The following is an 18,902-nucleotide window of genomic DNA, read 5'->3' as shown; positions in this document are numbered from 1 at the left end:
AAACCTCCTATTTAACTCCAGCCCATTGATGTAAATGAGAAATCAGCATCAGAGACTATCTTTTGCTTCCTCCTTTGTTGAAAATGCTGCATTTGTGAAATTCAGGTTCTTGGCTCCTTAAGGATTCATCTGTTCCTGCAATTTATGTGCAATCTGAATTCATGAGTAATCCTCTCTTTATGATCTCGTCAATATCTCCTACACAAACATTAATTCTAAGGTAGGAGTGGGCTGTGTAATTCCCAAGGAAATCCAATTGAGTTTGGAAATTTGGTCATTTAATTTAAATTATTGAGCAGGGCTAGGTGGCTTTCTGGATTCCTCTGAGCTGATAAAAATAAAAATCAGAAGAGAAAGCAAATGCTTTCAGATCCTGAGTTTGCATGCTAGTGGTGTTCTGACTTTGCCATAAAAATTCCCTCCATCCCCAAACAGGGAAGGAAAGCCCCTGGAGGTAGCGCAAATGGCCATTTAACTGCATAGGAATGGCTTGATTTTGTTGCCGGTGGACTATGTTAAAACAAATAAAACAGGATATATTTTTTTTATTATTTAATCAATCGGCTTTTGAAGCCCCAGCTCCTGTTAACTGCGCAAGGCCAAAAGCATGGCTCTGTCCAGCAGCACAAAAGACTTCTGTTTCTTGCACCAGCATTCCCTCTGAGGCGTGTTAGCTCTGCCATCTAGAGGGCATTCTTGGTGGCTGACTCTTGCAGCTTTAGAATGTGTTGAATGGTATAGGGTTTTTTTAGGAAGGGCTAAGCTAATTTGGGCTTTGATTAACTGTGGAGGAAGGATAGAGAGAGAGTGTGAAGCAAAAGAAGCCATTTTTATTTATTATTTATTTGTATTACTGTGGCACTTAGGTTCCCTGATGATAAACAAGGACCACGTGGTGCTAGGCACTGTATAAACCCAGAACAAAATTATTTAATTACGGCTGGATAATAAGAGGCAAGGGTGAGGGGCTATTCCATTTATGATATAATGTACGTGATTTAAAGTGGCATCCTGGTGTCCACAGCTTTACAGAGGAAGGGTGCCTTGTTATTTTAGAGAACAGAATGTTGCCAACTCCTGTGACTTTATAGCGAGCCTTATGATATTTAGGGGTTTGCAAAAAGCTCTAGCTCCTAGATTCATGTGATAATTAGGGGGAAGGGGACGCAAGCCAAAATATAGGGAAAGAACAGATTAACGAATATTTAGATAAGTTTGATGTATTCAGCTCATCAGGGCCTGCTGAAATTCATCACCGGGTACTTAAACATAGATCTGAAGCCATCTTGGAACTGTTAACAATTACCTTTTGAGAATGCATGGAGGACAGGTGAGATCCCAGGCGACTGGAGAAGTGAAAAAATAATCCCTACCTCTAAAAAGCGGAACAAAGAGAACACAGGGAATTATAGGCCTGTCAACCTCACTTCGATACCTGGAAAGATACTGGAACAAATGATAAATAATCCATTTGTAAGCACCTAGAGGATAATAGGGTTATTAGGAACAGCCAGCATGGATTTGTCAAGGATAAATAATGCCAAACCAACCTTATTTCTTTCTTTCACAAGGTTACTGGCCTAGTAGATGAGGGGAAAACAGTAGATGTGATATATCTTGCTTTTAATAAACCTGTTGACATAGTCCCACATGATATTCTCATAAGCAAACTAGGGGAAAAGACAGTTACCTTTTCTGTAACTGGTGTTCTTCAAGATGTGTTGCTCATGTCCATTCAACTTAGGTGTGTGTGCTCGCCACATGCACCAGTGCTGGAAGTTTTTCCCTCAGCAGTATCCGTAGGGGACCGGCTCTGGCGCCCCCTGGAATGGTGCGCACATGCCGCAGTATATAGGGGGCCGCCAGATCCCCCACCCTCAGTTCCTTCTTGCCGGAAACTCTGACAGTAGGGAAGGAGGGCGGGTTGTGGAATGGACATGAGCAACACATCTCGAAGAACACCAGTTACGAAAAAGGTAACTGTCTTTTCTTCTTCGAGTGATTGCTCATGTCCATTCAACTTAGATGACTCCCATGCAGTACCCATGGAGGTGGGTAGGAGTTCATGGACGTGTAGATTGCAACACAGTTCTGCCAAACCCAGTGTCATCCCTGGACTGCTGGGTGTTGGCATCATGAGCCATGAACATGTGCACCAAGGACCACGTCGTGGCTCGACAGATGTCCTGGATCGGGAAGGGTGCCAGGAAGGCAATCGGTGGCGGAGGAACTCCCGCTAACTTGTAGCAGGTCCGAATGCAAGAGGTGATCCCGTTAGAAATCCTCTGTGTGGACACTGGGAGGGCCTTCATCCTATCAGCTGTAGCGATAAAAGCTGAGTCGACTTACGGAAAGGTTTTGTCCGATCTAGGTAGAAAGTCAGAGGCCTTCTTACGTCCAAAGCGTAAAGGCGCCTCTCTTCACTAGTCTCATGCAGCTTAGGGCAAAAGACTGGAAGGAAGATGTCCTGGCTCATGTGGAAAATGGACACCACCTTGGGAAGGAAGGCTGGGTGGAGCCAGAGCTAGACCTTGTCCTTATAGAAGACCATGTACGGTGTGGTTCTGAGGTCAGGGCTCGTAGCTTGGAGACTTGCCTTGCCGATGTCACCGGCACCAGGAAAGCTACCTTCCATGATAGGTGAGATGGAGCACGAGGCCTAAGGCTCAAAGGGTGAGCCTGTGAGCCTGGACAGAACCAAGTTGAGATCCCACTGAGGGGCTGGGTACTTGAGGAAAGAGTCTCTCGAGGCCTCTAAGGAACCTGACCGTCATGTCATAGGAGAAAACAGTCTGCCCCAGGAAGGGTGGATGAAAGGCCAAAATGGCCGCCAGATGCACCCTGATAGGAATGTGCGAGGTGGGTGCAATGAGTGATTATCAATGGTTCACTGTCAAACTGGGAGTGTTGGGAAAATATTTGTAGCCAAGTGTGCTGCTTTTACTATAGGTATAGTCATTATTTTATATTTTAAATAGATTAAACAGGAAATTAACAAAAAGAATCAAACAGATAACATGGCTGTTCTTTGTTAATTCTGATAGTGCCATTGTCAACAAGGAGACAAAGACTCTATTAACTACTTGAATTGATACCCATTTTATCTACCTGAGACTCGGAGGAGTAAACTGTGTCAATGCACCTAAAAAGATCTGTTAAATAAATAGTCAGTGAATGTATAATTAACTGATGTAGACAATGGGGAATTGCTATTGATTCTGCTGGGACTGGGACTAACTTAATTGAAGCTGAAAAATTCCTGATCTTCAAAAGATGCTCCAAAAGATTTTTGTATAGTTTTTTTTAAATTTCCTTGGCACCAAATCCGTGGTTAAAAGCATAACTCAGTTAGTATACTGCTTACATTTAAAAAATATTCTGTATGCATTCCCTGCTTTTTACTGTAAAAACAATGTTGTATCAAGGGCAAGAGGTTTCAGGAGCTTGTGGGTGACTTCCATTTTTGTCAGGGAGTGTGGTAATTTCATGTTCTATGACTCAGTAAATCTTTTATTTGTGCAAGGTTATGTAAGTCTCTAAATTGTCTTTTGAATAGCCTCTGACTCTGGCAATAACCTCCATCATATCTAGGAGAAATGTATGCACTATGATTCATATGCCCATTCCTAATCTCAAAACTACACATAGAAGAAACTGTAATATAGGAAAGCACTTAAGCACATGCTTTGTTTTAAGATCACACTTAAATCCCATTGATTTAAGTCTGTGCTTTTTGAATAGAGAGATGTTTTCCCAAATCAGAGCTTAGATGCTAAAGTCTATGTTATCTCAACAGTTTTTGATCGGTGAACCTGATTTGAACTTTCAGAAACTGATTTTGTGCACAGCTAATTTGCTCTTGGGATTGTTGTGGCTGTATATGGGAACTAAGTAACTGCAAATGGGGCTAGTTACTGTACCTATTTTTGCCTACAGTTACCTGCTTTGTGTGTGAAATCATAGTAAATTCATGCATAAGATAGCTGGGCATTTTGTGTGCATAAGTGCAGACCTAACTAGTTTGAAAATCTCACCTTAACGCTATCTTATTCTCAGAAGCCAGCACCTTATTTTCAGTTAGCAGTTCCACCCACTGATGGGGAGCAGTCAGTCTTTCTGCCTTGTCCTCCCATTGGAGACCAATGGGACTCTTGAGGAAACTGACAAGAAACTGCAATATTTACATTAGTCAGCCATGCATAGTCTCACCTTTGGCTTTCTGACCATGCTAGCTTCAGCAAAGTTACCAGGTGTGGTGATTTCCAGGAAACAAACTGGCTTTTAAAAACTAAATTCTCATGCCCTGCAATGTAAGTTACCTGGGAAAAGCCTGCAGAAGGGTGTAATTAGAACTGGTTGAAGGGTAACTTCCCCTCCATGTACTTGAAGTATGAATATGCTTTGCTGCCCTCTGCTGGCATGAACAGTACCTGGATAACAGTTCTTTAGCTTTCTGGGTAGAATTCTGTGCTTCTGGCACCTCAGCTGGAATCTTCAGTGTACAGAGCTGCCTGGGATGTCTGTATTGATGTGCACAGAGGATTGGATCTCTAGGTATGCCAGAGCAGTGCTCAGTAGATCTGAAGGGGGAGGCCAGCCCAGGTGACTTTCTACCACTGTGGCCCATTGCAAGTTAGAGCTTGAAGGCTGCTCTAACTTGCACCAATGGATAATAGGCCCCCTAGACACAGATCCATCGACCGGAATCCCCATAGTATATTGCACTCTGAACCTACGGAGTGAATTCCTGACCCCATTGTAATCAACAGCTTTGCCACTGACTTCAATGGAGCCCCTACCCACCTTCTCCTGGTCCTGAATCAGCCTAGCCTATGCCAGAATTTTTTTCTATTACAGACACTGTAACTAAGAACTCTGAATTTCACATCTACTGCTTGAGTATACATACAGCATTGAGTAAGCTTCCACAATACTGTCCCAGAATGCACTGGACTCAATGCCAAATTTGGAAAGAATTCATTGGGGACTGTCTCTTTTGTTGTTCTAAAGTTCTGGATGGGATAGGCCCAGGGCATTACATTGCTGCCATGTAAATGGACATAATATTTACCTACTAGATCATGTATGCAAAGCTCTACGCGATTCTGTGATGGATGGTGCTAGAGAAGGATAGCCTGTTATGTTGTTAAAGGTAGTCTTTAGACTTAAAATTAAAAGCTGCTAAAAATAGTACACTGAAATATTCTGCCTAGATCAAGCCCCACGATCAGTTGTTAAGCATTTTTCAAGCCTTTGCAGTCCTTTTTGCAGCTTGGTGTTCGGTCTCTCACCACCCCAGTAACTGGCCTCTCTTCTGCGTCACTTGTTAATTATACACGTTTGTCCACATAGTGGTTTTAACTAAAAGAAACAAAGTGAACTGTAGGAGAAGTGCAAAGAAAAATAAATGTGTATTTCATCTCACAAAGGTTAAGTCTCTGGCATATTTACTGGATGCAAGTTGTCCATTCTGATACTTTGAGACCATTTTTTTTAAACTTTCCTCCATTTCTCTTAAGATTGCAACGATTTTTTTTTTAATTTCACACATATACATTTTCTTAGCTGTCACTCATCCATTTGAATTCTTAATTATTTTTCCCAATTTAAGCCAGTATTTACCAGCACTCTTTTGTAAACTAGTTTTTCCCCCAGGAAACTGCCAACCCTGCATCTCATCCTGTAAGGTAGTCAGCCAGGCCCAGATACACATTGTTTCATGCTCAGTGTTTCCATGTAAAAGTCTGTGCTACTTAGCTTGTCAGTGGTAATCGTGTAAAACCATCTGTGATTGTATAATTTAATATCGTAGCTATTCTAATAGAAGACTGTAGGTCATTCCCTTGGAATCTATCCCTATAAAATGTACAGTGCACAAAATCCATGATTGAAATGTACAGAGGAAATTACACATTCACACAAAAAGTCAATTTGCTATATTACAAGAGAAGTGTTTACCATTCAATACATACAAAATGTTTAAAATTGTACATATCTACGAAAGGCATTATGAAATATTCTTTGGAGCTGGAACAAAAGTGCAAAAAAGCCAAGGCAACAGAGCAAATTAAAGGAAGCAAAGTAGCTGTCTTTGCTTTCTAAAGGACAACCAAACTTTAATACTTAGTTGAGTGTCTGTGGAATTTTATAAACATGCTTGAGAGGGAATACACTATCACCCAGTCAAAACTCTGGGGTAAGGTGAAATTAATCTCGTTGCAGAGAACCAGCACAAAGTATATGTGCTATCTATCTTCCAATTAAACCCTACTCAGACAGCTCCTCTGCTGGTGTAAACTGTCATAGCTTTACAATGGAACTATGGCAATCTACATGAGCAAAGTCATCTGCCCCTAGGTTGAGGTCGTATGTGGGACTTCAGTAGTACCTAAGTCTGCTGCAAACCCTCTGCTGAGACAGATTTCATGCCAAAGAAGAAATCCAATCACAATTCATTCAGATATGTCTTATGTTGGAAATCTTAATTATTCTTCTTCAGGTATTTTATTTTTTACTTTAAGTCTTTGAAAGAAAGACAAATACTACATGGGCCAAGAGTGTTGGCAACACTTTAAAAGATTAATAAAACCACAGGGGCTGATTATTATATGTACTGAGACTTGACAGCTTCTATGGATTCAGACTGGAGGCCAGGGTGCCGAGCCACCTGGAAAATCAGGTCCTTAATTGCTCAATATTCATTGTTGTATTCATCTCAGCCTTCAGAGACTGAGTGGTGTTTGTGCAGTTACTAGGCCAAGGTTTTAAAAAATGGGTGCTTAAATTTAGGCACTGAAGTTCATATGTAGAAACCAAAATTAAGGTCAAGATTCATGGCCCATTGAAGTCAATGGGAGTCAAGATTCATGGCCTATTGAAGTCAATGGGAGTCAACTGCTGAGATCCATGGGGACATACGACATTTTTCTCATGAATCTCAGAAACTCACACTTTGTTTTAGTAAAGATTGAGCCCATATCAACTTTTGCCCATGTAGACTGATATGTCTGAAATTGGCACTCTCTAAGGGATGTTCTAGTCCCACTGGAATCAATGGAAGGTTGGCTATTGACCTTGGTTGTGGCAAGTTTTGGATGCAGAATTGGTACTGGCCCATCCAATAGATTTGCTTTAAAAAAAACAAAACCAAATCAATTAAATGATTGTGTTTTTTAAATTTCTAAATGGGCTGTGATTCCTTTCTAATTGGACTTCCTAGTTGGGATATGAATCTGTGTCAGTCCTGTTACAAATCAGAATGGTTTTCCATTTTGATATAAATGTTATCAAAATAGTCTTTCCTTTTGGTTTGACTTATTTACTCAGATGAGAAAATAACGTACTTTCTTTTCATCTTATATGCATTTTTCTGCTTCAAAGCATGCAGTGTATATGTCTATGCACACACATAAATATATGTACATATGTGTCCAAACACACACACACCACCTTTTGCAGCCAAAGCTATGTTGTCCTTTTATCTTGCAGTTCATGACTGAGATACTTTATACATCATTCTATCTGTACAGTATTTATAGCTCAGATGAATAACAATGAAGAATATATAGAAATACAGTATTTTAAGTATTTCAAAAAATTAACACTCCAGAAACAGTTTCACTTATTTTTGCTTTCTGGTAAAATATGTTTAGAAGCATTCAAATGCAGGGTATCCCTTAACAAATGAGGATTTCCCCCTCCCCCCCGCCCCGGTACTTTGAGTGACATCACAAAATAGGCAGGTAACACTTTATATCTGGTGTCTATGGAACGCATACAGGCTAAATTACATGTAACAATATCTATCAGCAATTGGCATGTAATGTGCAGTTCTTGTGTGCTTCAGGAAGTTACTCTGCCAAAGTGACACTAACAAGAAATCTCATAAATACAATGCCTTTACTGATGACACAGGAGTATAGTTTTCGTATATGGGGCATTCCTGTTAAAGTACAGTGAAGTCCGCATATTTGAATTACTGGTAAAAGAATGAAACATTTATAAGAATAATTTATTTCATCTCCCAAACAATTTTATACATGCCTTAGTCATGGCAACTATTTAAAAACCTGCTGTTAGATCAAAACAAGGAACATAATAACGCCCCCTGTAAATGATCAGTTTTACTTTTTTTCCTGAAAACTTCAGATTCTCCACCCAGTGCTTGACTTTGGAAGCTGTGTAACCAGCACAAAATGTTCTGCTTAAATCTTGGGAAGAGGGTAAGGTAGTTGTTAGCGTAACCAGCATGGAATAGTCCACATTCTGGTCCTAGAACAGAGGATCTCAATCTCCAGAACAGATGCTAAGCCAGCGAAAGGGACAGTGCTTGCTGATTGGCTGGCACAGAAGAGCCCAAACACCAGGAGGAGTTGTAATGACCATCATCACCAGGGATTGAACTGAACCATCCAGAGCTACAGCTTGAACTAAAGGACAAAGCCTTCCAGCTGGTAGCTATAGCAGATTGGTATTCTGCATGGATCAGGCATAGACGGAGATAGGTACGCACACCAAATGGTGGGTTAGTCAGTGTATTTGTCAATTTTAAAATACTACAGTAAAACAACTACTTACACTGAAATAGAAAGTGTCCACTGCATGCTAGAGTGGGAGAAATTAGCCAGGCTGGGTTCAGACGGTGTGCCCACCTCTCCTTGTTCGGTGGGCGGAAGGAGAGATTGTCCCCCAAGTTTCAACTTAATTTCAAATGTACCTTAATTTCCAAGTGAAACTCAGCTGCTACCACCATGTTTTCACCTGGTTTCAGATCAGAACCATCCAAACTGTAGAGATCAGCTTGGTTTCTACCCGAAACCATCAGCCCTGCCCCAGCACCTGAAAAACAGGCCCAGTTTGGCATGAAACTCTGCCTGAGCTTTGCATTGAATCATATCGCAGCTAGCTCTGGTTTCACCGGGAATGAGGGGAGACGTCACAACTGCAAGGAGACCAGTTCTCACATTGTTTTATCATGATCTGCTATTGACGTGATACTAGCAGCATGTTGGGTGCTGAAGAGATGGGCAAAATGGGTTCAATCTAAACAAACGAGGGACATTTTGGACCCACAGATGGCTCCATGGGGTGAAAAAGCAATAGTGGATGAAAAGCAAACACCGATCCGTGAACTGATATATACGAGATTGTAGGGGTGACTGTGGGGTGTAGTCATGTGAAAAAACTCAAGAATAGGGTTGCAGCCCTGCCAAGGCAGTAGCTTCCCCTGTATATGGTCTGGACTAGCAACACGGACGACAAGGGACCTGGTGGGCACAAACAGGTACTAGATTATTAGAATCTAGCAAAAAAATAATGCAGCAGGAACTGAGAATTAAGGAGCATGATAAAATTTTAAGGACAGTCTCTGGAAGGGGTACTGTGATGCTCTGTGGGAACTAGCATCAAGACGTTTAGTGGGCGTTGAGGGTGTTCAGCACCTCACAAGACCAGGTAGAAAAATGATCAACTACACGGTAGAAACAGTTGGGTAACTTTTCAAAGGGTGGCCTCTCTTCCCATGGGTCTAATTTTCATTCAAAAAGTTTGTACTCTCATTTTTGCACCCACAATTGAACTGCAGGCACAAGGGTATAAATACCTGTGGTCCCCGTTACCCAGCTGGAGGTGTCAATGAGATCACGGTGAAATTAGAGTGCTCTCATCTCCTCCCGCAGTGAATTGGACAGGCAAGAAGTATGCAGGTGCCAGTTCAGTGGTTTCAAGTTGCATCCACTAAAGTGGAGCCCTTCAACATATGTACCCCAGTATCCCTCCTCCTCAACGCTTTCCATAGCCCTCCGGATAGGGTATTCCCCTACTCCCCCTCTAGCATGCTCCTGTTATCACTGCCTGCATGAAATGCACAAGATTTCATGCACAGCCAACCACCATTCTTTTTTCCATATGCATATTTCTACAAACCTCTTCACCAGTGGGTGCACATGACACATGTATGCACCCCTCAGAGTCACATGTAGTAAAACCAGAATTGATGCGTGTCAGACCAGACATCAGTAAATTAATCACAGTATCAGAGACACATGGTATATTAATGTTACCTAAAAAACTCATTGGGTTGTTAATGAACTTTGACACCCTATACAATATATAACTGACAGCATGTTTGGTTTTTAAAAGAAAGGTTTTGCAATTACTTTTTAAATTCTATTTCAGATACAGATATAAGGGTATCAATTTCTACTCATCTCAGATAGCATGCACTAGCAGGCAAAATCGAGAGTACAGTATGTGACTGTCTGGAAAGCACATTCATATGTTGAAAATGAACTCTCTGCCCCTCCTTGGTTCATCTGATAGGAGGGGGGCCACAAGTGACTCTGGCTGATATCTAAAATCTGAGCTTGGTTACTATTGTATCAAAATATTGTATATGGCCTTTCCCTCTAAACATAATGTAAGGCAAGCAGTATAGTGCCAGTGGAGAATCAAACACTAGATACACGAAAGATTCCTATGTATTTATATTAATTCTTCTTTTAAAAAAACAATCACTAGCCCACACCCTGCCATTTTAAATAATGTGCAGGTTGTGATATGAAGTGGAGAAGTCAGGGACTGTAAAGGGAGAAGTTCTCCTTTCTCAACATTGAGTAATAAAATTACCCCCACAAGAACAGGACCAAGATGTAGAGGAGTTGGTTTCCATTTGAACGTCCATCACATTATCGTTATGTCTCTGCCTCCCTTCCAACCCTGATATTCTATGATTCTAAGAGGTTTTGTATCTGATTTCCTTGTTTCATTTTTGTTAAATGATGTGTATAAAATGAAAGCTATTGACCCGAGAGAGAACGCAAAGGGAGAGTAATATGGCTCCGGCTTTAACTGGCAGCCACTCCAACCCAGGTACAGTGGCAAGTCAATTTGGGGAGGATTGCTGAGGTTATGCTCAAAAGTGGGAGGTGCTGGATGGAGAAGGTGGTGTGGCCAGCACACTCGGAAGACATGTGCTCGCTCAGTGCATTCCTTGGGCAACTCCGCAGGCAAGGCTGATGGGAACACTATGCAGAAGTCCTATAGGGTTTAATAGAACAAGCTAGCCTCGCTATAGGGTTTTAGACCTTTGTCAGAACCTAGTAGAGAATTTACATCCTTGCTATGGAACTTTATAGGATGGTTAAAAAACAAAACAAAGAAACCTACAGAAAGGACAGAATTCTTTGTTACATTCTATAGGACTTTGTCCAAAGGAAAGTACCAGCTGAAAGCTAAAGCTGCCCTTCTTTGCAAAGAGCACCCGCTTTTTCCTAAGAATGAATGTCCCATTTGGGGTACAATAACTCCAGCTGCCGCAGGGCCCACAGTTTACACGCCCTGCTCCAAGAGCACTGAATTGAGCTGTTCCGATATAACGCATGCTTCAGCCTGTAAGGGAAAGGGGAGAGGGAAAATCCAAATCTTTCAAAACTGCATGAGACTGCAGAAGCTTGAATAAATCAGCAGCTTGCAGAGCACAGAAGCCTGGCACTGTTTTTGCAAACGCTTAGGTAGTTTTTTTTTTTAAGAACATTTATTTTATAGCTGACAAATGAGAATTATACATATGGATCTGGGGTTTTGCACTTACTGAGCATAATGTGCTGTAAGGGTCCATTCCAGGCCTTTGTTAAGAACAGAACTGAACAGTAGCTGTATTAGCATGTAGGCTCTGTATATGGTACCTGTCAAACCATGATCTCACTAGAATAAGATGATGCCAATGTACTAACTCTCGCTTATAATTATAAGGGCTTGATTTTACATTGTACAGTTCATTGCTATTATTTATTTTAAATATGCAGTAGGAGAATTCCTAATCTGCCAGGCACTTTATACTGTCCCACACATGCCGTTTCCGTGCTCAACTGGAGCAGTCTCTGGGCTGCCTCATGCTTCCTAAGTACAACCACCCCGATGGACAGTGTTTGAAGGCAGTGGTTGACAGAGAATGAGTTGGAACCTTTGTGGGGGGGAATGTGCACATTCTACCCCAATAACTTTTTTTGGATGTGCCTGATGTTTGGCAAATTCCAAAGAAAAACTATTCCCCCTCCTCCCCCCAAGAAATACCTTGACGAACCCAAAACGAAAGTCACTGCTGGTAGGATTGGGTATAATGGTATCTAGAGAGGGACAAAACCAATGACAGCAGGATTCCAAGGGAGGAAACGATCGGAAATGGACCACTCTCATTACCACTTCAAAAGTTATTTTTCCCCCCTTGGTATCCTGCTGTCAATTGAATTATCTCGTTAGACTGACCTCACACTTGATAAGGCAAATCACAACTTTTCATGTATTTATACCTGCTCCTGTATTTTTCACTCCATGCATCTGATGAAGTGAGTTCTAGCCCATGAAAGTTTATGCCCAAATAAATTTGTTAGTCTCTAAGGTGCCACAAGGACTCCGTGTTGTTTTTGCTGATACAGACTAACACGGCTACAACTCTGAAACCTGGCATCACAGAAAGGGACAAACTCTCTGAGATAGGGATCCCCACCTCACCACTTGCACTTTCATAGAATAGATCCCTGGAGCTCCAATTGACGACCTGCTTTGACTCCTAGATCTTGTCTGTGATCACCAGGAAGTAGTGGGGGCAAGAAGCCTAACTGGTTCTAAGCTGGAGCTTGATATGTTTATGAAAGCGATTATATTATGTGGTGGTGGTTGATTATATTATGTGGTTGCAGTGATGGGGACTGGACTTCATTACCCTGGAGATCCCTTCCAGTCCTTTATGATGGTCTTATCTGGGACAGCAGAGATTGGGTAGTATCTCTGCAAGGTAGGGCACTCAACTTCTTTGTGGGGTGTCGGGAACAGCTGACATTTCTGAACAGCGCCATCTCTGCTTAGTTCAGGAAGATCACTAATGTTGGTTGGACAGCTGAAAATACAGGGATCAGGGAGTGTAAACACCACAAATAATTCAAAAATCTTCATTCAGGGATGTAAGAAAGATGTGGAGCAACTTTCTTCTATCTTGGATAAATATTATACTTCTTACATTTCAATTAGCATATTTAAATAGTTTAAGTATTATGACTCTTAAGAAATTTTGTTGATCTTTTCCCAACAAAATTCTAACTAAACAAAACAACATGCTCAAGTTAAAAGCTTTGTTTAAATGACATTAGGTTTCTGATCAAACTAAAAGCCAAGTCATTCAAAATCGTAGGGCCAAATTCTATCTTCGAAGCGTGTATTTATTTGTCACTGCCTTTTCTTGGTATACATCTCAGGGCAGACTCTGGCTCACAGGTCTTGACTGCATTGGGAATTTACATGAACCTGAAGTGTAGACATGAAGAGCCATGACTTACACTGGCATGGCTTCCCATTGTTGGAAGCATGGCTAAAATCAGGGCAAATTCTTGCTGTAGGCAAGACCATAGCTGCTACCGAGTCATTCCAGCAGGGTGTAAAACTGATGTGTCAGCCCTGACTTTAGATTTCCCCATTTGTTCCAATTATGCCTGATTACCCTGCAAATAGAAATGACTCTACTGAAGATACCTGAATCCCTGAAGCTGCTTTAAAAATATTTTTTTACATACCTGATTCATTACATGGTTTGCCTAAGGACATGCAATGGCTCTCTGGGTCAAACAATACGTTTTTCATTAATTTCTTTTATATTTTTTGTTTGCTTAGAAATTAATGTTAAGAAAATGAATCAGCAAGGAAATTCACATACAAAATCTACATTTAAATAACATTAAAGTTCTTTCCCAAACGTTGGGAAATTCAAGCTGGGGCTGGTGGCTCTGCTCTTATGACTCAGGGCCATAGTCTCCAAAGGCCTTCTCTGGACCGAGCTTGTGTTGTCTGCAACCTCAGTTCTTTGTGAGATGTGCACAAACTGCGAAATTTGCATTCTAACTTGGACTTTGAACATCCCCAAATTCAGTACGGTTTCATACCCAGTTTTTGAGCTGGCCCATTACAAAGATGGGGGCCATTTGCAACATTCAAAGCAAGATCTGGAACCAGATTTTGAAACCTTTCAAAGTTTCCTGGGGTTTAGATCCTGGATTTTGTTTTAAGGACACTTCTTCTTCTGCATGCATGTGGACACAAACACAGCTTCTGTATGTCCAAACAGACACAGTTACAAATACCAAAGGTGCAGGTAAGAAGGCCCATTGAAAATTTGGCTCACAGCTAGTCTGGAACAGTGTCATTCACTTTGAATTTCCTAGCTTTTCTTGGGCTTGTGTCACAACTTAGCAGCTCCTAAAACTAGTTTCTGTGTTTGAGTGTACAGATTATATAGCTAGAAACACAGAGGTGCAACAGATGCTACAGACAGGCTAAGCAGCAGTGAGGCAGAGGGGAGAAAGTTTCCTTTGCATTTCTCATTAAACATCCTTAATGGAGGACATTTATGAGCCAAAAATCAAACCTTCTCTCCAGAAAATTAATGTTTCTCAACCATCAAACTGAGAAACTCAGAAAACGTTGCATTACTGGCTCTTCAGCAACTGCATATGCAATGGGAGTGCGGGAAGGAATGGAGACAGAAGGATTATGTGAGGAGTCATGGGGAGGATTAGGCTGGAATTTGCAATGAGAAAAACTATGGAGGTGGATGAACAACAAAACCATCCATTAGGTCCAAATTCTGTTCTGAGTTACACCAGTGCAAATCTAGAGGAAACCCACTGAAACCCAGCCGTGAGTTTTTCTTTGCTGTGTAGACGTACCCTAGGTTTACTTGCATGTGCAAAAGCACATGTGTTCCTCGAATTGGGTAATTGTTTACAGTGAGCAGTCAGCTATGCAAATGCAGATTTTTGCATAAGTAAATGGAATTACCTGCAAATATCATGGGTGCATTTTTAGTGGCCCATTAGAAGATGCATCTTTGTGGGCCCCATTGGAGTTTGCCAGCATTTTTGTGCCCACCTATATATACCCTTTTTTTGTACATGCTTAAATACAGCTGCATGGGCAAAAGCCAGACTTACACATTCATGTGCAGCAATTTTCCATGTAAATGTAGCCTGTGGGCCACATTTTATGAAAGTCAGGCCAGGTGAGTTTAGAGAGAGTGTGGGAATAAGCTGCCCTTTATAAATATGGATTTTAATGTATGATAGTTCCAAATTCAAAGCAAACACTCTTATTGAGGTTAGGTGTATCATACACTAATTACTTTTAGTTAGATACATCACAGGAGCTACTCCAGATTAGGAATTCTAGAGCCAAAAGAAGGCTCCAGGCAGCTTGAGTGGGGAAGAAAGAATTGCAGAATATGGCAGGAATGGGGAGGAAGCTCTGGACGTGCAAAGGTCTCTTGGAGACATAGATGCACAGGACCCCCCTAAAAAGAGTAGGTTTTCTCCCTTTCACTCATATATTGAGGCTAATTGGATTTGAAGATTATATATCATTTCACCCCACCACTCCCAGGCAAGTGCTGCATGTTGGCCCTGACTAGATGTATAAAAGAATTGTTTTATTTTCCCTCCAGAAACCAAAAAGACCCACCTGTTCAGCAGGGGATTTCCTGCCCTGGTGGGTGAATCTCACAGACTCATAGACCTTAAGACCAGAAAAGACCATCGTGATCATCTTGTCTGACCTCCTTCTCCCTGCAGGCCATAAAACCTCCTCCACCCACTCCTGCAATAGGTAACCTCTCACTGAGTTACTGAAGTCCTCAAATCTCGTTTTAAAGACTTCATGTTCTAGAGAATCTCATGGAATCACATTGAGTTCAGGGACAAGAGCTGTATGTGTCCCTCTAGGTGGTGTTTTATGGCTGCCAGATTGTGTGCACCCCCCGATACCATTGAATTGCAGTGTGTTATTCCTAAATTTGTCTTTTTCCTCCTTAGCTTCCCAGGCTGCTTCTCCTAATGACCAGAAGGAACGAATACACCAGGTTTCTCCTCTCACCACCAGCAGGTCAACCTTTCAAAATGGAGGGATCACACCTGTATTAGGTGCAGCAAAGCCTAAGGGACATGGGGGCATGTCATATATTTGAAATATCATGAAAACTGGCCATTGACATTGGCAGGGGGGCGGGGGAGGAGAGATGGACACAAATAGCTGGCACAGTCCTGACTCCACTGCAGTTTATCCCTTTCAGAAAACACACAAGGTGTAGGGCTTCAGTTAAATGGGTGGATTCAGTGGGCATGGCAATGGCTCCTGTGTAGCAGCCCTGGCTGTTGATCCAGATTCCTATGACCCATCCCCTTGAGTGACCCCTGCCGCACTGGGACAGTAAAGGATCACTTTGTGACTTTGTTTTGGTCCTGAAAGAAACCTCCTGCATCATCAGTTTTCCCCCAGCTTCATGCGCCAATAACAGTGACATGATCTTTACCTGGCTTTTCAAGAGGGAGTGAAAGAGAAAAAATAGAAAGACTTCCACTGCCAGCCCTTGTGGATAAATACAGGTCACAGATGTATAAAAGAAATCAGGAGGAAACAAGGAAGCACCTCGTGACTCAGCATGAAGGATCTAAACAAAACAATGGAGAAGTCTGAAGGACAGCTTTGTGATCCAGGATCGGATAGTGGAGGAAAGGAGGAAGGAACTTTGCTGCAAAAGCATCCAGGCATAATGCGAATGGTGTACGAAATGGGCAATATTTTGAGTTACAGGGCTCAGGCGCTGCTGGTGCTCTCGTTCCTTGCCTTGCAACAGCAGAGGGGTCACAGTATCTCGAGGAACGTCCCTCTCCCCTTGGCTGTGTCTCTTGTGGCTGTAAGTTCACCACAGTGCTGCTGGCAATATCAAAAATTACGACAGCAACTTCAAGTTACTACAACCCCGTAGGTGGAATTATGGCTTCCCGTTCTGTAAATTTTGGCGGGTACACTATTAAATATAATACATGGTTTAAATGTAAAATGCCTTATCCCATGTCCTTTGTGGTGTTCCTCTTTGCCTTCAAAGACAGATTTTGTGTCTTTGACCTTCCTCCTCCACCTAAGCCATGTAGCAAATTTAATTTGAAAATCATTCTGGTTCCAAATGATGCCTGCTAACATTCTACCTCGCCTCATCCTGACAGCATACGTCTTTCTTAGGGCAATACTGTAACGTGAAAGTAAACATCCCAATTTGTCAAGAGCCAACTGGGCTTCCATGAATTGTATGGTAATCACACTACATTCCCGAATGGTTAATGGAGGATCACGTTCCGTAAATTCAAAAGTAATCATCATGTAACCTGGAATGTTTTACAAGACAGAAATAATCATGTAATCGCGTTGCACCTCTAAAGTATTTGACTGTAATCACCCAGTATCATGGTATGGTAATTACCATGTAAAAGATATGTTCAGTCACCAGTTAACCCCCTTCCCCCCAAAAAAAACCCTTGCAGGTGATATTTGTTCCCTTTACCCTAAAGGATTACCAAGAAATGTGGTTGCCTACCCTGTACTGTGATATCGTTTCACCTAATTATCTTAGAAAGATAGTATGAAAGAAATCGAGACACTTCAAGGCTCCGAATTATTCACCACAGTGGCCTCTTTCTACTGAATGCTGGCTCAGCGTCTGTCCCCAGAGTAAGCTGTAAGAAAATATCCACAAGCTAAGTATGTTCTGGATTCATAAAACCTTAGCTGTAGATCTCCTCAAGAAGTTCGACATGGGGATGGCATGAATGGGTGGCTGGCCAGTGCTCTGACTTGGCTCAATAGATGTCAAGATGCTTCACTGTCTAGGGGCTGACCAGCCCATGTCACTGAAAGGTCCTTCACCTGTGGCTGATCTGGGAGGCGGGCCACAAGGTGTGCAGAGGTCAGAATCAGTGTCTGACTCTCCTTCTGCAATGTAGGGTCTGATTTTGGCACAGGGAGCCACTGCTGCATAGCAACCGTTGTTAAGGATGTCCAAATTGTCTTTGGACTGGGAAATGCTAAATCCACTAAAGGAGCGTTCCAGTTCCTCGTGATCGACTGACGGAATGGAAATGGACGTGTCACTGTCTCTCAAGGCGCTGTCATGGTGTTTAGCTGTAATGTCTTCGTTCCTCAGGCACTCAGCACTGGCCCTCTTCCCGCTACTGTAAGCGGACAAGGAGCGCTCATGTGAAGGTGGGGGCGGGATTCTTACCAAAGAGCCAGGATCTCCAACTGGGGAGGATCCATGGCTATGCCGCTGGTATGGCTGGTGCTGCCAGGACGTTGAAGGGGGACATGTGTTGGTTGGCATTGTTGGGGCTGGTGGTGCAGAGAAATTCTTTTGTCCCATTGAACTGGTAGACCTGACGATCTTGATGATGCAGCCATTTTTGTCCATGTGCTCCCGGCTGTCTTCTGGACTGTGGTAGGGTGGCGCCGGGTCTGGTTCTTTGGACCCAAAATAGGCTTCTGCTTCCGTTGATGGGATACCCATCCTCTGCATGTAAATGTTCACCAGAAAGTCCAGCTTCTTCTCCATGGACAGAACCTGCAAAATGCCACACAGTTCCCCGTGCTGGGTGATATCTACGGACCAATACCCTGTATCCAAAGAGCTCTACTCCAGTCCATGCTCGAATGGGGATCTGAATTTCATAGATAACCCCTTCCTACACTGGCACAAACTGGACTTCCTTGAACTTTTGAGAGAGAGCTGGGATCCAAATCCAGTCTGAACTTTGGCAAGGACCTCTCTCCTTTTATGGAAGATGGATTTTTAAAAATATTTTTAAGTTATTGTACCCAAAACCCGCCATTTAGAGCATTCACTTGTTTCTGCAATGGCCTTTGTGTTTTCTTTAAGCAAGCATAAATGCTTGTGAAATGTGACAGATTTCAATAGGACTGGAGAACACTCAGCACCAGGCCAGAGGTGCTCAGCACTTCATTGGGTCAGGCCGTTACAGTGTGTGTATGGGGACTTTGAGTGGGCCTTGTGCTCTGGAGTGAATTTCACCTTG

The 18,902-nt window shown here is 42.3% G+C and overlaps 1 protein-coding gene across 11 annotated transcripts in view; it reads right to left on the bottom strand.

The window, feature by feature from the left end:
• Positions 1–7,450: 7,450 nt before the first annotated feature.
• The window catches only part of KCNQ2 (potassium voltage-gated channel subfamily Q member 2), a 122,279-nt gene continuing 110,827 nt past the window's right edge, over positions 7,451–18,902 (bottom strand). For 10 of the 11 annotated variants that reach the window (XM_073309034.1, XM_073309035.1, XM_073309038.1 and 7 more), the window contains one exon: positions 7,451–18,430. In XM_073309034.1, coding sequence (XP_073165135.1) covers positions 17,693–18,430 — 738 coding nt within the window. In that variant the 3' untranslated portion in view covers positions 7,451–17,692. The remainder of the gene's footprint in view (positions 18,431–18,902) is intronic. The other variant, XM_073309043.1, reaches the window with a different exon arrangement.

This window comes from Lepidochelys kempii, chromosome 13 (assembly GCF_965140265.1).
Source record: "Lepidochelys kempii isolate rLepKem1 chromosome 13, rLepKem1.hap2, whole genome shotgun sequence".
NCBI classification, from domain to species: domain Eukaryota; kingdom Metazoa; phylum Chordata; order Testudines; family Cheloniidae; genus Lepidochelys; species Lepidochelys kempii.
Note: the sequence above shows the minus strand (reverse complement) of the source record. Positions and strands in the feature narration are given on the sequence as shown.